This window comes from Balaenoptera physalus (assembly GCF_965194825.1).
Source record: "Balaenoptera physalus genome assembly, chromosome: 16".
NCBI classification, from domain to species: Eukaryota; Metazoa; Chordata; class Mammalia; order Artiodactyla; family Balaenopteridae; genus Balaenoptera; species Balaenoptera physalus.
In genome coordinates, this window is record NC_138898.1 from 91,690,320 (window position 1) to 91,709,370 (window position 19,051).

The 19,051-nt window shown below is 56.1% G+C and overlaps 1 protein-coding gene and 1 long non-coding RNA gene across 8 annotated transcripts in view; both read left to right on the top strand.

Annotated features, from left to right (window-relative positions):
* Positions 1 to 19,051, top strand: part of MAD1L1 (mitotic arrest deficient 1 like 1) — a 331,750-nt gene that overhangs the window by 219,207 nt on the left and 93,492 nt on the right. For all 7 annotated transcript variants that reach the window (XM_082430575.1, XM_082430571.1, XM_082430573.1 and 4 more), the window contains one exon: positions 11,754 to 11,842. In XM_082430575.1, coding sequence (XP_082286701.1) covers positions 11,754 to 11,842 — 89 coding nt within the window. The remainder of the gene's footprint in view (positions 1 to 11,753; positions 11,843 to 19,051) is intronic.
* On the top strand, positions 2,418 to 3,137 carry LOC309645474. The gene is made up of 2 exons (XR_014254906.1): positions 2,418 to 2,515; positions 2,848 to 3,137. It is a non-coding gene; the product is annotated as an uncharacterized lncRNA (long non-coding RNA).

A 19,051-nucleotide genomic window follows, 5' to 3' on the forward strand; every position in this document is an offset into this window, starting at 1 on the left:
TCTAAGTGCAGGGGCTTCAGTAGTTGTGGCATGCGGGCTCAGTAGTTGTGGCTCATGGGCTCTAGCGCACAGGCTCAGTAGTTGTGGCGCACGGGCTTAGTTTCTCCGCGGCATGTGGGATCTTCCCGGACCAGGGCTCGAACCTGTGTCCCCTGCACTGGCAGGTGGACTCCTAACCACGGCGCCACCAGGGAAGCCCTTGACCCTGACTCTAAAAAGTGCTGCAGTACTTTATAACTTCAGGGAGCGAGGACTGGATGTTCGTCTTCTGACTCTGGGGACTTGCCCCTCACCGCCCCGCACCGCTCTCCGCCTCCCAGGGCCCCTCCCAGAAACACTGCCGGACAGGGGGCAGAGCACGTGTGGCCCAACTGACCACCTCCCGCCCTCCACTGCTCTCCTGCTTCGCTGCAGCTCGAAGCGGGCAGTGTGGTCCTGGCTACGCGTGTGGAGGCTGCTCCGGGCCTCCTGATGACAAGCGCTTTACAGCAAGGTTCTGCCACCTCAGGACAGCCCCGCAAGGCGGGTCCAGGAACGCGCAGGCCTCCCGGGCTTTCCTTCCGTGAAAGCACCAGCAGCGCTTGCTCTGGCTCCGAGGGGCTGGAGCATGGATCGCAAGGATGGTGGCGAGACCACCTGTAGCCCTCCCAGGGGCGTGCCCACCGCAGTGGGCCTTGCTGACACTGCATCATCGTCGACGCCAGCGTCGAGGGCCGGTGAATCACCAGGAGGGGGTGTGAGCCTCCATTGTTCAACGCTGGCAACCATCGCCCGTGTGCCCCACCCCCGCTGGAGGACCCGGCCTTATCACCGTCTGCCAGCTGCCTTCCCGTGAATTATTAAAAGCGCCTCTGTGCCTGGTGGTGACTCATTTCACGTTCTGGATCCGTCCTGCACAACTGGAGGACTTCGTCCTTGGCAGGAGTGTCGGTCAGGCTCATCGGAGGAGGTGCCCACTGGGACCCTGCGGAGTGGGCGCCCCCAGCCCTGGATCCCCTGCCCGGGGGCCTCTGTGCCTGCTCTTCCATCCCAGACACCTGTCTTCCCCTCCTTAACCCCGAGGGAAACGCTGACTTCTCAGAAGCCTTGCTCGGAGGCGTGAGTTCACGTGTTTGAGAAGACCCAAGGGACTTGTTGGGACGTGTTGGTTGAGCCGAAGTGCTGGTTCTCTGAGGCGGGCCCCTTCTCCCGCTGGCCCTGCGGAGGCCGGATGGAGGCTGTCTGCCTCAGCGTGGAGGCCCTCGCGTCTCAGGGCAAGGCTGCTCCCTGGGGAGGGAAGTCTCAGGGCGAGGCTGCTCCCTGGGGAGGGAAGTGTGCGTGCACGCGGGGCGGGGCAGCATTAAATGCCTCTCCTGTTTGGGGCAGGTCTGTTGGATTCAGCGGGTGTTTACCGAGCACCGCGTCCAGGGACCGAGCCTGTGCTGTTCCTGTGATGTGCGGCCGGCCGGTGCTCCCCACCCCACCTTCCCACGTGGACGTCTTCACTTCCTGTCAGGGCCCCCCAAGCCCTTCTGCCATCTCTGAGCACATGATGTCCTCTCACCCTTCCGTGTCCTTCGTCATGCTGTTCCCACCTCCTGGAATGTCTCTCCAGTCCCGCAGAGCCTGCTTCCCCCTCAGGACGGAGCTAAATGCCCCTTCCAGCGGTGCCTGTCGCTGGCCCGCGTGGCAGACACGCTGTCGTCCCACCGCCTTTGCTCGAGTGAGCTGTGACTGTTGGCATCACCGCCACTGTTGTCCACGGCACAGGCGTGGTTTGATCCTGACGCTGCGGCCACTGTAGGCTGAGAGCTGCACACGGATCGTATCATTTCCATCCTGCCCCTCGCGGTGGTCATTGTGGAGGGAGCTGCAGCGAGCAGGCAGGTGGCCAGTGGGGCCCGGACCCCGTGAGAGGACCGTGGGCACCACGGTGCCTCCTTATGCCAGCTAACCTGCGGGGTTGGGCCTCGCCCAGGGCCGGCACCAGGACGCGGTGATAAAGCGTGTGCTGAGTCACTGGGCGTGGACACGGAGGAACGCAGTGCACCCCGGGGTCTCCCAGTCTGGGCACCCAGTTTTGGGGGTTTGCCCCGTTTGCAAAGGTCTCATTAGAAAATGCTGGTGATTTAAGCTTTTGCCTTGCGAGGCCCGGCCTGGCTCCTGGAGACACAGCCTGCGGAGGTGGCGGCGTGACGGCTGGCCTGGGCGCGGGGGTAGTGCCCGCCGTCTCGACGAGCAGAGCTCGCAGCCGCTGTCACCGGGGCCTCCGCATGGCTTTCACACCAGACACAGCACGACCTTTTATAATTTTCCTTCTCAGCATTTTGTTTGTTAGGTGTTCTCCCATCTTCCGTCCCAGGTAAGGTCTAGAGCTCGCTTGCCAGGTTTCAGGTGGGCCTCCTGTTGGACTCGTGCTGCGTGGACGGGCTCCCGCGGGCGGCGCCAGCTCCCTGCAGGGTCGGTTCTTCCCGTTCTTCTCGCTTGGAGGGCCACGTGGCCGCGTGTTCACAGCTTCTCTCACGACCTCACTCGAGTATGGCTATTTTCTTCTCGTAGGCCTTGCACGTTTCTTGTTAGGTTTATTCCCGGGTGTTTCATCCTTCCTGTTACTTGCATGTTGCTTTTTCACCCCGCTGCCAGGTCCACTGCCACTGGGTGACCTGGGGTCGGGGGAAGGTGGGCACCTGAGACGTGGACAGTGAAAACCCCAGAGGGTCCCACCCCACAAAACTGTCACAGCCACAAACTAGAAACTGACTGATTTATCGGCCAAAATCATGGGCATAATTCCACGGGGGACATCACCTACGACGGACGTCTCACCCTCACCCGGCTCTAAGCGCGGGCTATTTTTGTGTGTCTCAGGCGCCTCGCGTCTCTGCGGTGACCCTCTCTGGCGTAGCGCTTTCCGTCTCCCGCTTTCTTACTGTGCGGCGTTGAGCGATTTGCTGCTCACCGCGCTGTTGAGCTCGTGGCGTCTTCACGGCCTCCCCGTGCGTTTGCCTAGGCGTGGTTTGCTCGCCGCGTCCCTGCACCCGTGGCTGAGCCACCCTGGGCCATCGCTCCAGCCACCTAGTCCCCAGGGGTTTTGTGAGAGTTCTCTTTCTTAGCAAATGTGCCGACTCAAGAAATGGCCTTCCAGGGTGAAAACTCTGCAGCTGGGCTTCTGTTTTTCTGAGGTGAAGGTGAGTCCCGGCTCAGGTCAGCAGCTGGGCGAGCCGTGGGTGGCTGCCTGTGGCCTGTTGCACCGGTGTGTCCCTCCAGGCTGGGATGGAAGTTGACAAGGGCGGTCCGTTTCAGACCCTCCCGCCCTCACCAGGAAGCAGCAGCCCCTCCAGAGACCTTCCTGGGTGCTCGACAGGTCCAGAGCTGAGCAGAACGGTGTGCTTGGACCAGGATTCCCCTCCTTTTTTTTTTCTAATTAATTTTTATTGGAGTATAGTTGCTTTACAGTGATGTGAGGATTCCTGGTCTGATCGCAGCATCCTGACTTCTCTGGGAGCCCTGGGAGCCCGGCCAGGTGGGGGCTCTGGGGAGGAGGCAGCAGCCTGGATCCCTGGGATGAGGGCCCTGCGTGGGCAGCTCTGGAAGCCCGGGCCCTCAGCCCCGTCGTGACCGTCTGTGGGGCTTGACAGAGGCTGGGCTCTTGTGGTGACACTTGTATGAGCGTCCTTGCCCTGGTGCTCGGCAGCGGCCACGTTGATTAGAGTTGCTGTCGGGGGAGGGGAGAGCACGTCTCCTGCTGCCCACACGGGTTATTGCTTTGTGGGACTGGGTACCCATCCCCCGCCCCGGGCATGAGCAGCGCATCCTCTTGAATTAAACTGGAGTTCACGGTCTCTGTTGAGAGGTCATGCTGTATTAGCGAGCTCTCCTTGAGGACCATTAGCATTAAAGTCTTATGACATGGCGAGTGAGTCTCCTCACGGAGAGGGAGGGGCCTTGTCACCAGAGGGACGCAGGGCAGTGCAGGAGGCGGGTCCCCGCGGAGCCCGCGCTGTGCCGGAGCAGCGCTCTGCCGGGGTGACGATGCCTTCCTGAGGGCTCTGCCCGGCGCCCCGTGGACCCAGAGACTCCAGCCTGGCTGCGGGGAGCAGGCACTGGTCCCTCTCGTCCTTCCTCGTGCTTCAGTCCTCGGCCCGAGGGCCTCGTTTCTCCCGCGCATGCAGTCGGTTTGCTGGGCCCTCGAGGGCCCCGTGCCCGCCCCGTGCCGTGGGCTCTGGCTGCCTCGGCCTCCCGCTCTCCTGCTCTCCTCCCCCCAGCTTGTGCTGCGCCCTGGGCTCTCCTCAGACCGGTCGCCGGGCCGGCCTCGTGGTCCCCGTCTCTCCGGGACCCTGGTCGTGTTGCCCGCTGTTCAGGGTTTGTTCCAGGAGGGAGGCTCGGTGCTATACCAGGTCCCCCGTCGCGGCCAGAAGCACCGTCGCCTGGCTCTGGTGTGAGCGAGGAGGCCGGCAGGGCACAGTCACCGGCCCGGGCTCGTGGCCGTGTCGTGGAGGTTGCGGCTGTGGCTCTGGGCGCGGGGCCAGGGGAAGCGGCACGGAGGGGCTGTCTGCACAGCGGCCCGTCTCCCTGGCCCCAGCGAGGGCCACCCGCCTGGCAGCGGGGTGGACGGGGCTGCGGTGGGGCAGGAGGGGGAGGTCTCGATGCCCCTGAACTGGCGGAAGGCAGAATGTCCGCTCTTCTTGCCAGAGGGAGGCAGCGAAGGCGAACGGAACTCACACCAGACCCTTTGTTGGGATTTAACGTCAGAGGAGACGCCCGTGGTTTCCTCGGTGTAGCCTTTGTACAAAGCCGGATTGAATAAACCTCATCATCGGCAATGAGTAATAAAGGCAGCATCACACAGTTTCATAAAACCCAAAATTGTGTAGAAAAATAAATAACAGGAAAAATTTCACAGAAAAAAAATTGACATTGAGCAGGTGAGAATTGTACCTGAACATTTTGCCAAGAAATAAGACTTAGCAATCGGGGAGAATCCATGAAGCTGGGACAAAGTGCAGGCACCCAAAGAGGGGAGGGGAGGCCAGAGGAAGAGAAGACCCGGAGCTGCAGACCTCGGGGCAGAGCCAGAGGGGCCGGGGGGCCGGGGGTGGGGGTCAGGAAAGCGAGGCGCCGGGAGGACCACAGCAGGAGTTGAGTCTGGTTGAAAGGGTAAAGCCAATGTACAGTGCAAACGGTCCACATTCTAGTGACTTAGAGTTGATGTAGTCAGTAAGATACCTGGGAAGGGAGAAGATGCTGGGAAACGTAAGAATGTTGGTTTTCTCATCATCAGAAGCTGACGATCGAAATGTACCGTTTAAAGATGACATCAAGCAGAAGTGTGTTTAAGTGTAGAAAGGTGAACACTAAGAAGGGTGATATGTTTGACTAGTCAGGTACTTGGTGCAGGAAGTTAGTAGCAACTGTTGGAAACAAAGTATCGGTATTATATGAAGTCAAAAGTTATAAAAACAACCACTAGAACGAAAAATATAAACCTTTCCAAGTATCAAGAAAATTTCACACACAAAGGCAAGCAAGACAAAAAAGCCATAGAATGAAATCGTTTTGAGTTATGAAACAGAAAACAAAACAAAATAATACAACAAATCCAGAAATAAATCCAAACAGATGTTATATCAAAATATAAATGGGCTAAATTCACCTGTTGAAAGGAAAAGACTTTCTGTTTGGATTACCAAGTAAAGCCAAAAAAAGTCAGACAGTATAGGATGCAAAGTCATGTGGGCAATTGTACACATAGAAAGCAGAGGTCATAATCTTGATTGCAGTTAAATTTCAGTTCAAGGGAAAATGCATTGCAGAAAACAGAGATAGGTGCTTTTTGACAATAAAGGTGCAGATGAATATCTGTGTCAACTAACATACCATCAGTGTTCAGAAAAGCAAAAAAAGAGGAGAACTTCAACAAGACATTATCAAGGACACCAGTAGTGGGGAATTATTTTACCTCTTAATCCACGATAGAGCAAGCGGGCAAAGAATAAGTAATAGCAAGAAATACAAGATCTGTGATAGATATATACAGAGAGACAGACACACACACACCCCCGACTCTTAACTCTGAAACTAAAGAACGCTCTTTTTGGGCTTCCCTGGTGGCGCAGTGGTTGAGAATCTGCCTGCCAATGCAGGGGGACACGGGTTCGAGCCCTGGTCTGGGAAGATCCCACATGCCACGGAGCAGCTGGGCCCGTGAGCCACAACTACTGAGCCTGCGCGTCTGGAGCCTGTGCTCCGCAACAAGAGAGGCCACGACAGTGAGAGGCCCGCGCATCGCGATGAAGAGGGGCCCCCACTCACCACAACTAGAGAAAGCCCTCGCGCAGAAACAAAGACCCAACACAGCCAAAAATAAATAAATAAAATAAATAAATTTATTTTTTAAAAAACGCTCTTTTTAAAAAGGGCTCATGGAAAACATTAACAAAAATTAATCATGTATTAGGTGATAAAGAAAACCTTTATAAATTCAAATAGGTAGAACTAGGACAGATAACTTTTTCTGATCACAGTGTGATGAAATTTGAATTTAAGAGCACAACTAAAAAAAGAAGCAGCTCCTAACACTTGGAAACTAAAAAAAGAAAAAAAGAAATAGAACAAAAAACTGTCTTAAACAATGCTTGGGTCAAAGAAAATGATATGCAATTCAAAAGTGCATAAGATCTAGAAAATAGTCGTAATGGAGACTCTTCTCTGCAGAGCCCGTGGGAAACAACTAGAGCAGTGCTCAGAAGAAAAATCACAGGTTTAAATATTTATGTTATTGAACAAGAAAGAGTGAATATATATGGATTAAACACCGAATTCAAGAACTTGGAAAAGGAAAACTGAATAAACCTTAGTAAAGGAAAAAGTAGTGTAAAGATCAAAGCAGAAGTTAATGAGAAAGTGAAAAATGGTAGAAATAACAAATAAATCCAAATGCCTGTGCTTTGAAAACCAGTAAAACATATTAATTATTCACAATCCTAGTAAAAAATTAATAGAAAGCATCACCACCCAAAATAAGAAATAAGAGTAATTAGCTTGGAGTTACTGACTCCGGGTGGGGGTGTGTGCAGGAGAGTGTGTCCTGGCTGCCAGAGTCTCTGATCTGACCTGGACGCGGTTCCCCAGGTACTGACGGACAGAGTCATTGAGCTGGACACACAAGGTATGTACTGCCCTGTGTGCAAGCTTCACCTCAATAGTAAGGAAGATAAATGAAAACAAAAGTAAGAGATAAACCTAGGAAGAATTACGAGGTCTACATGAATTCTGTAAAAAGTTATGAATTATGTCACAACTCCATTTAAAATAAAAATCTAAATGAAATGAATAGTTTTCTAGGGAAATATAACCTATCAATCCCGACTCCAGAAGAGATAGAAATTTCAAACTGACCAACTATTACCAACTTGCCAAAAAATAGCCACTTCTGCCCTCCCCCAACAAAAAGGAAGAGACGAAAAGGCATCAACCTGAGTCTGTTTCACAGGGAAATCCTGCTACAGGTCAGGTGCCATCCCCACTGCATGCACCGTCCCAGGGCACCAAGAGGAGGACAGCTTTGGGGGGCGGGGGGTGAGCACTGTTTGACACCAACAACTACAGAGCCTCCCGCCTGTGCTGTGTGCAACCACACACGTGTGTGCATACGTGTCAGGACAGGAAATGAGCAGGCGCCAGGATGCACCGTGTGCAGCGGGGGCTTCTCCAGGACGGGGCTGCTGCTCTGATTCTAGGCTATCAGCTTATAGGAGATCTTCTCCATATTTGCTGAAAAGCCGCTTGACAAACTCCAACAAGTCTTGATTAAGATCTCCTAATAGAATGTGGACTTAGGGGTAATTTCTCAGCATGAAAAAATGTATCTGTTTCAACCAAAAACTGACATGCTGTAAATAAGAAGATACTAGATTAGTTCCAGTGAAGCCACAAACAAGTCAAGGATGTGCAGTATTAGAACCTTACCCTTGGTATTCTGGAGACACTAGTCATCCACGTGAGACAAGAGGAGGAGCTCCAGGTACCTGTGTTGTGGAGGAGGAGGGGCAGATGGGGGCCAAGACCGTCGGCCGACAAGCCTCGCCATCAACCTGAGGCCCTAGTGAACGGGTGGGCAACAAAATTAATGTGCAGAAATGGGACAAGTCCTGTATCTACAGAAACAACTAGTTAGACAAGGGAAGAAAATACTCCCGTGTACAACAGCAACAGCAAGAGGTGGAAAGACGAAGGGCCCCGGACGGGCCTGCGGGTCGAGAAGGATGTGCCGGGTCTGCACGCGGCCGAGTCCTGGGAGCCTCGGCCTCACCTTCTGCACAGCCCTGGTTTTGTGAAAAAGGGTTGTTTGGTTTATTTTAATATGGGGTGGGTGGGGTGGGAGAGAGGAAGGTTCCCAGGATTCTTGTCAACAGAACAGGACGTCAGAAGCAGACCCAGTTACAAACAGGAAGTCAGTGAGTGAGTCCCTGGGGGACGATGAGCCCCTTTTGTACCGAAGCAGGGACATCCGGGCCCCCGACCTGAAACCCAGCAGGATGCTTCGCGCCTTCCCGGGGACAGACATCCCCCACCACCGGGTCCCCTGCCTCTTGTCCGTAAAAGATCTTTAGCCTCCTAGGCTGTCCCCAAGTTCCAAAGCGCAAATTTAATCAGAAAAGTGAGAAAATACAGAAACAAAGGAAAACAGTCAAGCAAGACAAAAAAATAAGAGGTTAGCCCTAGAATGAAGTCAGGGACCTTTAGGTCCTCCTCAGGGGCTATAGATAATATCCTGGGCCATGTCCTTGAGTTGTTTTGCAGACATTAAAACCCTGCCTGGTAGAGGAAGTTAACTGCGTGCTGACCATGTCGACCGCAGACCAGTTGGAACCGGAAGGTCGATGATGTTGGCTCCCAAAATACCACCCAGTTACCACCGCCAACAGATCTGAAGAATGTCCACAAGCTGATCAGACACCCGCAACCCTCACCGCTGACGGTGTCTTTAAAAACCCTTCCCTGGAAGCTGTCGGGGGGGTTCGGGGCTTTTGAGCGCAAGCAGCCTGTGCTCCTTGCTTGGCCCAGTGCTGGGCGCCCTGCAGTAGACACTGCCCTGTCCTTCACCACAACACGGCCTCAGCAGACCAGCTTTGCCCTGTGTTGCGCGGTAACAATCCCAGGGCTGTGGTGACATCGGATGGAACTGCAGGCAGACGTGTGGCTCTGAGGACTCGTCCTGCAGGTCAGCTCACACCGTGGGGACTGGTGTGTCTGAGCCGCCAGGTGGGAAGCAGGTCAGACGTTGGTCGGCAGGAGGCTGGCCATTGGGATGGTTCCAGGAGCCACGATAGTGAACAGGGAAGCTCCCTCTGCGCTAGTCTGGAAACACCTCCAAATGTATTCCGTGAAAAAATGAATGTACGAAACAAGGAGTAGGAAATCTTCCATTTTTGTAACAAGAAATAAATTTAAGAGAAGGGAAGAGCATTGACCTTTTAGCTGGTGAGTGTGTGAGCTGAGCCCGGGAGATGCAGGCTGTGGGAGGGGACGGGGCGAAGTTGGAGAGAGACTTCTCCGCATGCGCCCGTTTGTGTGCGACACCTGAACCTTGGCTCCTGAGGCTGCAAAGCGTTCGCCAGATCCAGGACAAGGTGCTGCCGGGCCTCAGGCAGGGCCTGGCACCAGGGCACCGGGACCGTGCATCTCCAGGAGAGACCACCATCATGCTCTGCTGCGCGGGCACGTGGTAGCTGGGGGGTATCTGCCTCTCCTGTGCTCAAGAGGTCAGCCCCCACCCCTAAAAACAGAGAGAGAGAGAGAGAGAGACCAGCCCAGACTGGACTGTCGGGCCCTGTGTCCCCAGGAGAGAGTCTTCCTGGTCCAGTGAGGTTCGTGTCTCTGCTGGTCTCTTTGACTGTGGCCGTGAGGCTGGACACAGGGCAGGGGCTTCCTGGGTGCCCACCCACTGGCCGCCAGGTGGGAGGTCCGGGTGGTGTCAGAGAGGAGTGACGGGCCTGGACACTCAGGGGCGAGTGGCAGGGCAGTGTCTGTGCATCGGGACAGCTTGGTTCCCGGGAGGAGCTTCATCTGAGCCCCAGGCTTCTGAGGCAGAGGTCAGAGGCCACTGGACACGGTGGGCGTCACTTCTCCTCGGATACGCACGTGACGCCATGTTGCCCAGGCGTCCTTGGTGCTTGCTCGTGAAGCGGGCCATCACCCCGACGAGGGGGCCCCGCTGAGAACGCCGCCACCGCCTGTCGGGGGGCAGCTGGCGAGGCGGGCGCTGGGCTGCGTCCTTTCGGCACCGGCAGAGGCAGTAGGGGTTGAGCGTGCGGCCCCCGCGTGTAGCTCACTTCCGCCGAGGCTGTTCCGGGAGCTGGTCCGCAGGATGCTTGTGCTTGGTGTCTGCTGCAGCCCCCAGGCTGCGGGCTCCCAGGTGTGCGCTGGTCCCATTTAGGGGCAGGGTTTCCTCCAGGGACCTGATGACTGATTGGGGTGTCATAAAGACCGGGTGTTTGGGGCCCAAGAATTCCTAGATCAGGTCGCCCCAGGAGGACCTTTCCAAGCATGGCCTGGAGGGAACGTTTCCAGGAGGAAGCACTGCAGGCGTCGGCCTGTCCGTTTCGACCGGGAGGGCAGGTGGAGGAGACGCGCCCCTCCCTCTCCTCCCCTCTGCCCAGGGCTGCGGGTCCTTGCTTGTCTGTCACGACCCCTTTCCCACCGACGCAGGGCACGTGCTGGGATGTGTGCTGGGATGGGAGCTGGGAGCTCTTGGCCGCCCCGGGTTACGGGGCAGGTCGTCAGCCATGCAGCCTGGACAGTGGTGAAGCCGGGGCCCCAGACCCAGCCTCGGGGACCGGCCGCCTCACTCACGGCTGCTGCCTGTGGCCGGTGTGGGCGCCCACGAGGGGTCTTCCCCGCATCCCCTGTCCCCTCAGGTCTCGGTGGAGACCTGGGTGGGAGGTTAAGGGCCTCTCTCTGGGGTGTCGGGACACAGCCGCACAGCAGGCAGAGCGGGAGTCCCCGGTGCCGGCGGCGGGCGGCACACCGGGGCTGAGAGGCGGGCGGGCGGGCGGGCGGGCGCAGGCCGGGAAGAGCAGAGCTGGATGACAGCCCTCTCTCCTCCCGGTGACCCACACGCGGGGACTGGGCTGGTGGGTGGGAGGCCCTGAGGGTGGGCTAGAGAACGGCCAGAGCCCGGCGCGAGGCCGGTGTCACTGTGCCTGCAGCCGGCTGCCGGGGCCTGGCGTGCCCTTCACGCAGGCGTCTCGTCGGGGGCCCTCGGAGCCCAGGGCAGCGGGCGCTGGTGTGGGAGAGTGCTCTGCCCCGCTCGGCGCCGCCCGCCCCGTTTCTGCTCCCCGTGGGTGCGCGCGGGCATCTCCTCCCTGCTCTTCTCCAGCCTCGCCGTCCCCCCCCCGCCCCCACCGTGGGTTAGAGCAGCTTAAATTCCACGCTTCCGCGGTCCCTTCCCAGCGGTCTGTGCGTGGCCTGACATCCTGTAGAGGAATTTGAAGTCACAAAATAAGTAAAATATCAAGACTCTTGAAGCCGATCAGAGCGTCAGTGCATTTCAAACACTTTCTCTCCAGCTGCCGTGGCCCCCTTTGCCCGGATCTTGATGTCCCCCCGCACGCCCCTGTGACTGTGTCTGTTGCTGCTCTGGAGACAAGAAGTAAAACACAGGGAAGACCTGTGTTTGCAGGAGGCCTGGCGACGGATGGGGCACCAGGGAGAGGGAAATGGGTGCGCCTGCAGGTTTCCTGGGGCTCACCCCCTCCTGTGCTTCCTCGTAGCTGGAGATGGAGCTGAAGATGCTGAAGTCCCAGGCGGGCCCGGCCGAGCAGAGCTTCCTGTTCTCCAGGGAGGAGGTGAGCTCGCTCAGGTACGTCCCCGTCCCCGGGGCTGCCCCCGCCCCCGTGTCGTCTTCACAAGTCCCCTCCCATCCTCGTGGCTCACAGCCCCCCTGCCCCGTTTGGCCTTGGCTCAGCGGCCTTCCTCGGGTGGTGCTGACAGCCAGGCCTCCCTCTGTCTCAGCAGACGGCGGGCCACTCCTGTCCCGGCGCTGTCTGCGGGGACGCACCTACGGTCGTGCGTGTGTGACGACGGGCGGTGGGAAGTGCAGCAGGGGCGCCCGGGCAGGTCTGGGGGGCTCCCGGTGGGTGCCCGTGAGCGGGGCTGAGGGCGCGTGGGAGGACGTGCTCGCTGGCGGCTGGGCGGCTGGGCCAGGCGGAGGCCAGACCGCCGGCCCTGGTGAGGCTTGTGGCCGTGTTCCCGTGAGCAGCAGGAAGCTGTCCAAGGTTTCAAAGCAGAGGAGTGACATCTGAGCCGGGTGGGGAGGCAGGAGGGGAGCTGCCAGCACCTGCTGAGCCTTCGCTGCGGGGTCAGCCTTCAAGCTGTGGGCCGAGGGTCCTCCGGGCGCCCCCTTCGCGACGCTTCCTGCTCCTCGCCGCACCGGGCGGCCTCCTGCCCCTGGCACCCCTTGCTCTGCTGCACTCGCCGCCGTCCACGTCTGAACAGTCAGCCCTGTCGCCCTTTGTGCCTCGGTTTCCCAGCGTCGCACGCGGTGACTGCGGGGGTCAGTGTCCTCCACGCAGCTGAGGGCGTCCTCGGCTTTCCCAGGAAGCCGCACGGGGCCCCCCGAGGACAGGCGTCCTGGGACGTGCGGCCCCACCATCACCCCCTCACAGTCGGGAGGGCGACAGGGACTTCAGGGCCCCACCTCTGCATGAAAACCCAGGCAGCCTCCATCTCTCTGGTCCTTCCCTCCTCCCATGGAGAGGGAAGTGCTCTTCCCGCAAATCTTTTCTAAAACCCACGGATCCAGGAACACCTTCTCCTGAGAGGTCGGTGCAGAGGAAGGCCGTGAACGCGACGGCCTGCCGTCCACCACCCGCCCTGCGGCCTTCCCTGGAAGCCTGGCCGGCCAGGGGAGCCTGGGGCCCAGGGCTGGCCCTGCCCACCGGGGGCACCTGGGAGCCCATTCCTCCCGAGGATGGGGTTGAGGACGGGGTGGGCACGGCCATGCCTTTGTCACGCGCACAGGTGGACTTGCTGTGCATAGGTTACGTGTGTGTTAAATATACATATGTTACATGTGTGTCGCATTAAGTGTATACATGTGACTTTTTTTTAATTTTTATTTTATTTATTTATTTTTGGCTGTGTTGGGTCTTCGTTTCTATGCGAGGGCTTTCTCTAGTTGCGGCAAGCGGGGGCCACTCTTCATCGCGGTGCGCGGGCCTCTCACTATTGCGGCCTCTCTTGTTGCAGAGCACAGGCTCCAGATGCGCAGGCTCAGTAGCTGTGGCTCACGGGCCCAGTTGCTCTGCAGCATGTGGGATCTTCCCAGACCAGGGCCCGAACCCGTGTCCCCTGCATTGGCAGGCAGATTCTCAACCACTGTGCCACCAGGGAAGCCCTACATGTGACATTTTAAAGCATCACTCTTCTAAGGAAGGAAACTGTGGGGAAACTTCAGTAAAGATTTAAGTGGCAGCAGCTGGAGGGCTGTCTCAGCTGGAACAAGGCTGGGCTCTTGCTTCTGTGCTGGCAGCTCTGGGAGATGCCAAGTGCCGTCTGTGGGTTTAGCAACTGGATAGACTTGCTCGTCCTGGAGACCAGCGCCTGCCCGTCCCGCCCTCTGGTGCCCTCACTGCCGCCTGGGTCCCCCCACCTGCCCACCCAGGCCCGTTCCAGCGCGCGGAGTCCCCCGCTTCAGGGGCTGGGGGGACCCTGGCCTTGGGGACACTGGAGACGCCCCCTCCCCCCGAGGATGGCGCTGTGTGCTGAGCCCCGCCCACTCCCCTTCCAGACTGCCAGGGGTTAGACTCTTGTTATTCTTTCTTTAAAAAACTTACTGAACAGATCCTTGCTGAGCACCACTGCTTTGGGTCTTACACTGCCCTCGATCAGGAGGCGAGCCCCTGCCTCTGAGTGTCCGAGCACTCGGTTGGGTTCTGGGAGCGGGCGCAGCCGGACGCGGACGTGGCCGCACGGTCACCCCTCCCGCGACCCAGGCCCTGAAGCCAAATGCGCCTCCGTGGACCTGGGCCTGGGCCTGTGGACCTCAGCGAGGGGTGCCCTTTGAAAGGCAGCCGCGGCCAGCGTGAGGCCCCCAGACCCTGGTGCTCCGGGCTGAGGGCAGCCTCCCGCTGCCCCTCCGCGCCACGTGCAGCTCCACCGGGAAGCCCGTTGGTTGGCCAGCAGGACCCCTCCGCCCGGGCTGCAGGCACCCCAGGAACATGGCCCCCACAACCAAAGTTGGGCCCCTCCGCCCACCTGCTGCCCGGCTGCCAGCAGCCACGGGTGTCCCCACCGGGACCATGCGGGGGAGCCGGGGCCACGACCCCGTCTCTCCACTCCTGGCGCTGACCCTGCGGTGGGTGGGAGGGGCTGCCTCCCCCCACCAGGCAGAGCCTCTGGGTCTGGGTCCTGGCCTGCCTCGTGCCTTCTCTCTGGAGGACTGAAGAGCCGTGTGCCATCCGGCGTCCCGAAGTGTGATAGAGACGCGCTCTGGCGGCCCGGTCTGTGCCGCGTGCTGGACACCCGGTGGCCACCTCTTGGGAGGCGTCTTGAAGGGTTCGCTGCTCGTTTCTCGTCTTCCCTTTCTTCTGCTGCGTCTCTCTGAAACTCTTATCTGCATGTTGAGTTTTCTGAATTCTTTCCGTCGTGAGAACATTTTTGATCCTATTTTCCATCTTTTGCTTCTACGTCCTATAAAATTTTCTCAAATTTATCAACCCGTTCTATTTTATTTCTACTGTCATGCTGTTAGTTTCCTGAGACTTTTTTTGTAGTGTTGCTGTCGTTCTTTGAATATTCTTTTATATTTAAAATATGTTCACTGACTCTTTGTTGTTAATCACGGGACTTTCTGAAGCTTTCTTCTGTCCGTACAGCCTGTTTCCTTTAAGTTGGTTTCTTTCTGTCAGCATGGTGGTTTGGGCGTAGGTCTCCTGTTGATGTTCTCCTCGAGGCCCTGGTGGTCCCAGCCATCTGCGCACGAGGAAGGGGCACCGAGCAGCTCCCAGACCCACCCTGGGCCTGCTGGACTCTGCCTGCGGCTTCCTTAGGTTGAACGTGGCCATTTCACTGGGAGCCCTCAGGACTGGCGTCTGGGTCCTGTCTTCGGGGAAGACGCCTATCTGGAGGTTGGGCTGCCAGCCAGCTTCTGGGTGTGTAGCTGGGGGACAGGACCGGCAAGCTCGGTGTCACTGTGGGGACGTCCCCTCGGTCCCCTGTTGACCCGGGCAACTTTGCCCTCTACCTGGTATCCTGCCCGGAGGCCCACTGTCTTCTCTCTAAAGAAAATGAATCTCCGGTCTTCTTCAGAGGTGGGGGAGAGACACATAAGATCAAATGCAGAAGACGATGTGCAGATGCTGGATTTTGAAAAGATCTTTAACTTCTGGTTCTGGTCACGTGGAGCAGCTGCATCGTGCCCAGGTCCTCCCCCTTACAACCCAGAACCCTGCGCGTCACAGCAGCCGAGGAAGACCCGGGCAGCGGGTCAGGGGTGGCCTTGAGGACCCTGGGACTTGGCGAGCTCCCGAGCTTTCTCAGCTGCCCTTTACCTGGACCAGCAACAAGATACACACAGCTCCCAGGAAGGCCTGTTCCCCTGCGAGGGGAAGCCCTCTGACGACACCGCCCACTTCAGCCAAATACCCAGGAAAAACCCGTCCGCTTCCTGCCCCTGCCCCATGGCACCAGCACCAGGCCCACCCGGCGGTGTCACTGGGCCAGCAGGGCTCACGGTGACCCCGGCTCCAGCAGGCGGTGGAGTGTCAGCAGGGCTGAGCCGATCCTCAGGGGCAGCGTTGGAGCCAGAGCGCGACGGCGGGGGCTGGTCACCCTTCCCGTCACTCCCCCGGCTCAGAGGGCTCGGTGCACAGCTCCTGCTCCCCCCCTGGAGCAGCGGGGCGGCCCCTGTTCCCCAGCCCTGGTGCTGGTGGACCGGTGGGGAGCCCAGCTGACGCCACCCTGTCCGCAGGGTCTGCTTTTGCAGCATCGTGTCCGCAGGGACTTGCACCTCCTCCTGAGCCGGGTGGCTGCCGCCAGGGGAAGGTTAAAGAGGATGCGGTCTCACAGCGTAACGCTTGGAGTGTCCGGGATGCAGTATAAGCCCCTTGTCCTGTCCAGAAGCAGGGCAGCTGTAACATGAACAAGAAAAGACAGACACCAGCAGACACCAGCAGACACCAACCCCACAGTGACTCAGGTGGCGGAATGACCCGATGAGGATTTTAAAGCAGCATCGTAAAAATGCTTCTGCAAACACTTACACGTCCTCTTTAAACAAATGAAGAAATGGTAAACCTCAAAAAAGAAATAAAAATTATTTGTTTTTTTTAAAAAAAGAACCAAACAAATTATACACCTGGAAAATACAATAACCAAAATAGAAAGCTCATTGGATACGCTCCACAGTAGACTGCAGACGAGAGAGAGAATTGTGAACTCAAGGGGGGCAGATCAATAGAAATCACCTCACCAGAGCCACAGGGAAGCGGACTGAAAACAAACAGGAACAGGGCCTCGGGGACATGTGATGAGGAGACACAGTATGGCACTTTGCCTAATTGGAATCCCAGACAGGGAGAAAGGGATCGGGGCTGGGAAAATACCTTAAGAGGTAATGACTGACAATTTCCCAAATCTGGTGAAGGGCATAAAACTACAGATTGAAGAAGCTAAGTGAAGCTCTCACAGTATAAAACTAGAGAAATCCACACCATGACACCTGCTAATTAACCTTCTGAAAATTAAACACAAAGGAAAAATCTTGAAAGAAGCTAGAGAGAAACGCTATCATCTACGGGGACATGGATCTGAGTGACAGCGAGGTCTTCATCTGAAACTGCGGAAGCCAGAATGAAGTGCACAACATTTTTCAAGTTCTGAGAGAAAAGAACTGTCAGCCGATGAAAATATCCTTCAGGGATGAAAGGAAAATCAAGACATCCTCAGACAAAGTGAAACTAGGAGAATTTGTCACCAGCGCACCTACCCTTAACGAATGTCTAAGGAAGCCTCCCAAGTAGGAGGGACATGGTAACAGAGGAAAGCTTGGAATTTCCGAGGGGAAGGAACAATGGAATGGGTAAAAATAGGGAGAAGTATAAGAGACGGTCCTCGCATTTTTCTGAAATCATACTCGAGGTCGAAAACCCGTAGCGTCCCGTGATGGTGGTGCTCAGCACACACAGAAGAAACGCACACACCAATTCTTATTTTAAAGTGGGGAGAGGGTTATGTCAGCCCCAGGAGGCCAAGTCACCTGTGTGTATCTTAATACCGTCAGCAACCACTGAGAAGTATTTGCAATGCAGAGTGCTCAAAACACTACAAAACTGTCCAAGTAACCCACTGGCAGGCAAGAAAAGAGAAACAGAGGAGTTGGGAACAGAGGGAATGAGCAGAGAACATATAATAAAGTGACAGATTTAAGCGCCAGCAAATCAGTAGTTCCTTTTAAAGTAAATGATCTAAACGCACCAACTAGAAGATAACAGATTGGCAGAGTGGATATGAACACACGACCCAGTTGTAGTTTATCTACAAGACTCACTTCAACGGTAACAACAGAGGTCGGTTGAAATTAAATGGATGAGAAATGATGTACTATGGAAACATGAATGTTTTTAAAGTAGGTATGGCTTATATTAATTGAATAATTTCAGATAAAATACTGTGGACAAAAAAGGGACGTTACATGAGGCTCAATCTGCCAAGAAGACGTAACGATCCTAAATGTGTATGTGCCAGACGACAGAACTTCAAAACTCGTGAAGCCCAGCAATGAACCTGAAAGGAGAAATGGACAGATCCACCCGTACAGTCTAGGACCCCAACACAGCACTCTCAGACGTCGTAGAACTTCCAGACCGAAAAGCAGCCAAGACATGGAAGAACTGAACACCACCATCCACCAACAGGACCTGATCAACATCCAGAGAAGGCGCGGTGGGGCAGCGCCCAGGGCGTGGAACAGACCTCAGCAAGTTCAGGAGAATCGGCTTCACACCCTGTGTGTTGTCTGACCAGAAGGAACTCAAACCAGAAGTCAGTAACAGAAAACAACAGGGGAATCTCCTAAAGTTTGGAGATTAAACAACATGCTCTTAAACAAATAGCCCGAGTGCGGAAGAGGACATCTCAAAGGAGAGAGAAATACAGAAATAAATACCTGTCGGAGTCTGTGGGACAGGCAGAGTCAGTGCCGAGAAGGAGGGTGCACAGCACTGAACGTTTGCATTAGGAAAGTGGGGAGGTCTCCGATTTATATTCCAGCCTCGAGACCCTGAAAAAAGAAGAGCAAAATAAGCCCAAAACAAGCAGAAAGGAGGAAATAATAAAGAGCAAAATATAATGAAATTGAAAGGAGAAAAACAGAAAATTATTGAAGCAGAAAGCCAGTTCTTTGGAAAAAAATTCAATAAAATTAATAAACGTCTAGCAAAACTGACAAGTCTGGAAAGAGAAGACACAGGTCATGAGTATCGAGCATGCACGGGGTGTCTCTGCAGGCCCTCGGCTACGTAGAGGACACAGGACACTGTGAACAGCCCCAAGCTCACCAGATCATTAACTGGGGGCAACGGACCAATGCCTCAGACACCAGAGACTACCAAAACTCAACCAAGATGAAACAGGTAATCTGAATCATCTTACAAACATCAGAAACTTGAATTCATGATTAAAATGTTCCCCCAAAATATGTTGCCAGGCCCATATGTTGTCCCTGAAGAATTGTAAACATTTAAAGAATAATTAACATCGTTTTACACAGTCTCTTTAAAACACAGAAGAAGAGGTTACTGGGGGTGGGGGCGGTGTCTCCGAGGAGACGGTGTGTGTGGGCTCAATGGCGGCGGTGGTTACACGCATCTGCACGTGTGACAGCATCGCGTGGAAGCTATTTACCTCGTTACCATTGAGGGAGAGACTGAGTGAAGAGGACATGGGCCTCCTTGTACAGTTTTTGCAAGTTCCTGTAATTATTTCCTAAAAAGTGGGGAAGAAGAGAGAGAGAGACTTCCAAGCCACTTCCAGTTGGAGCCCTGCCTTCTCGCTGCTTCCAGAAGCGACT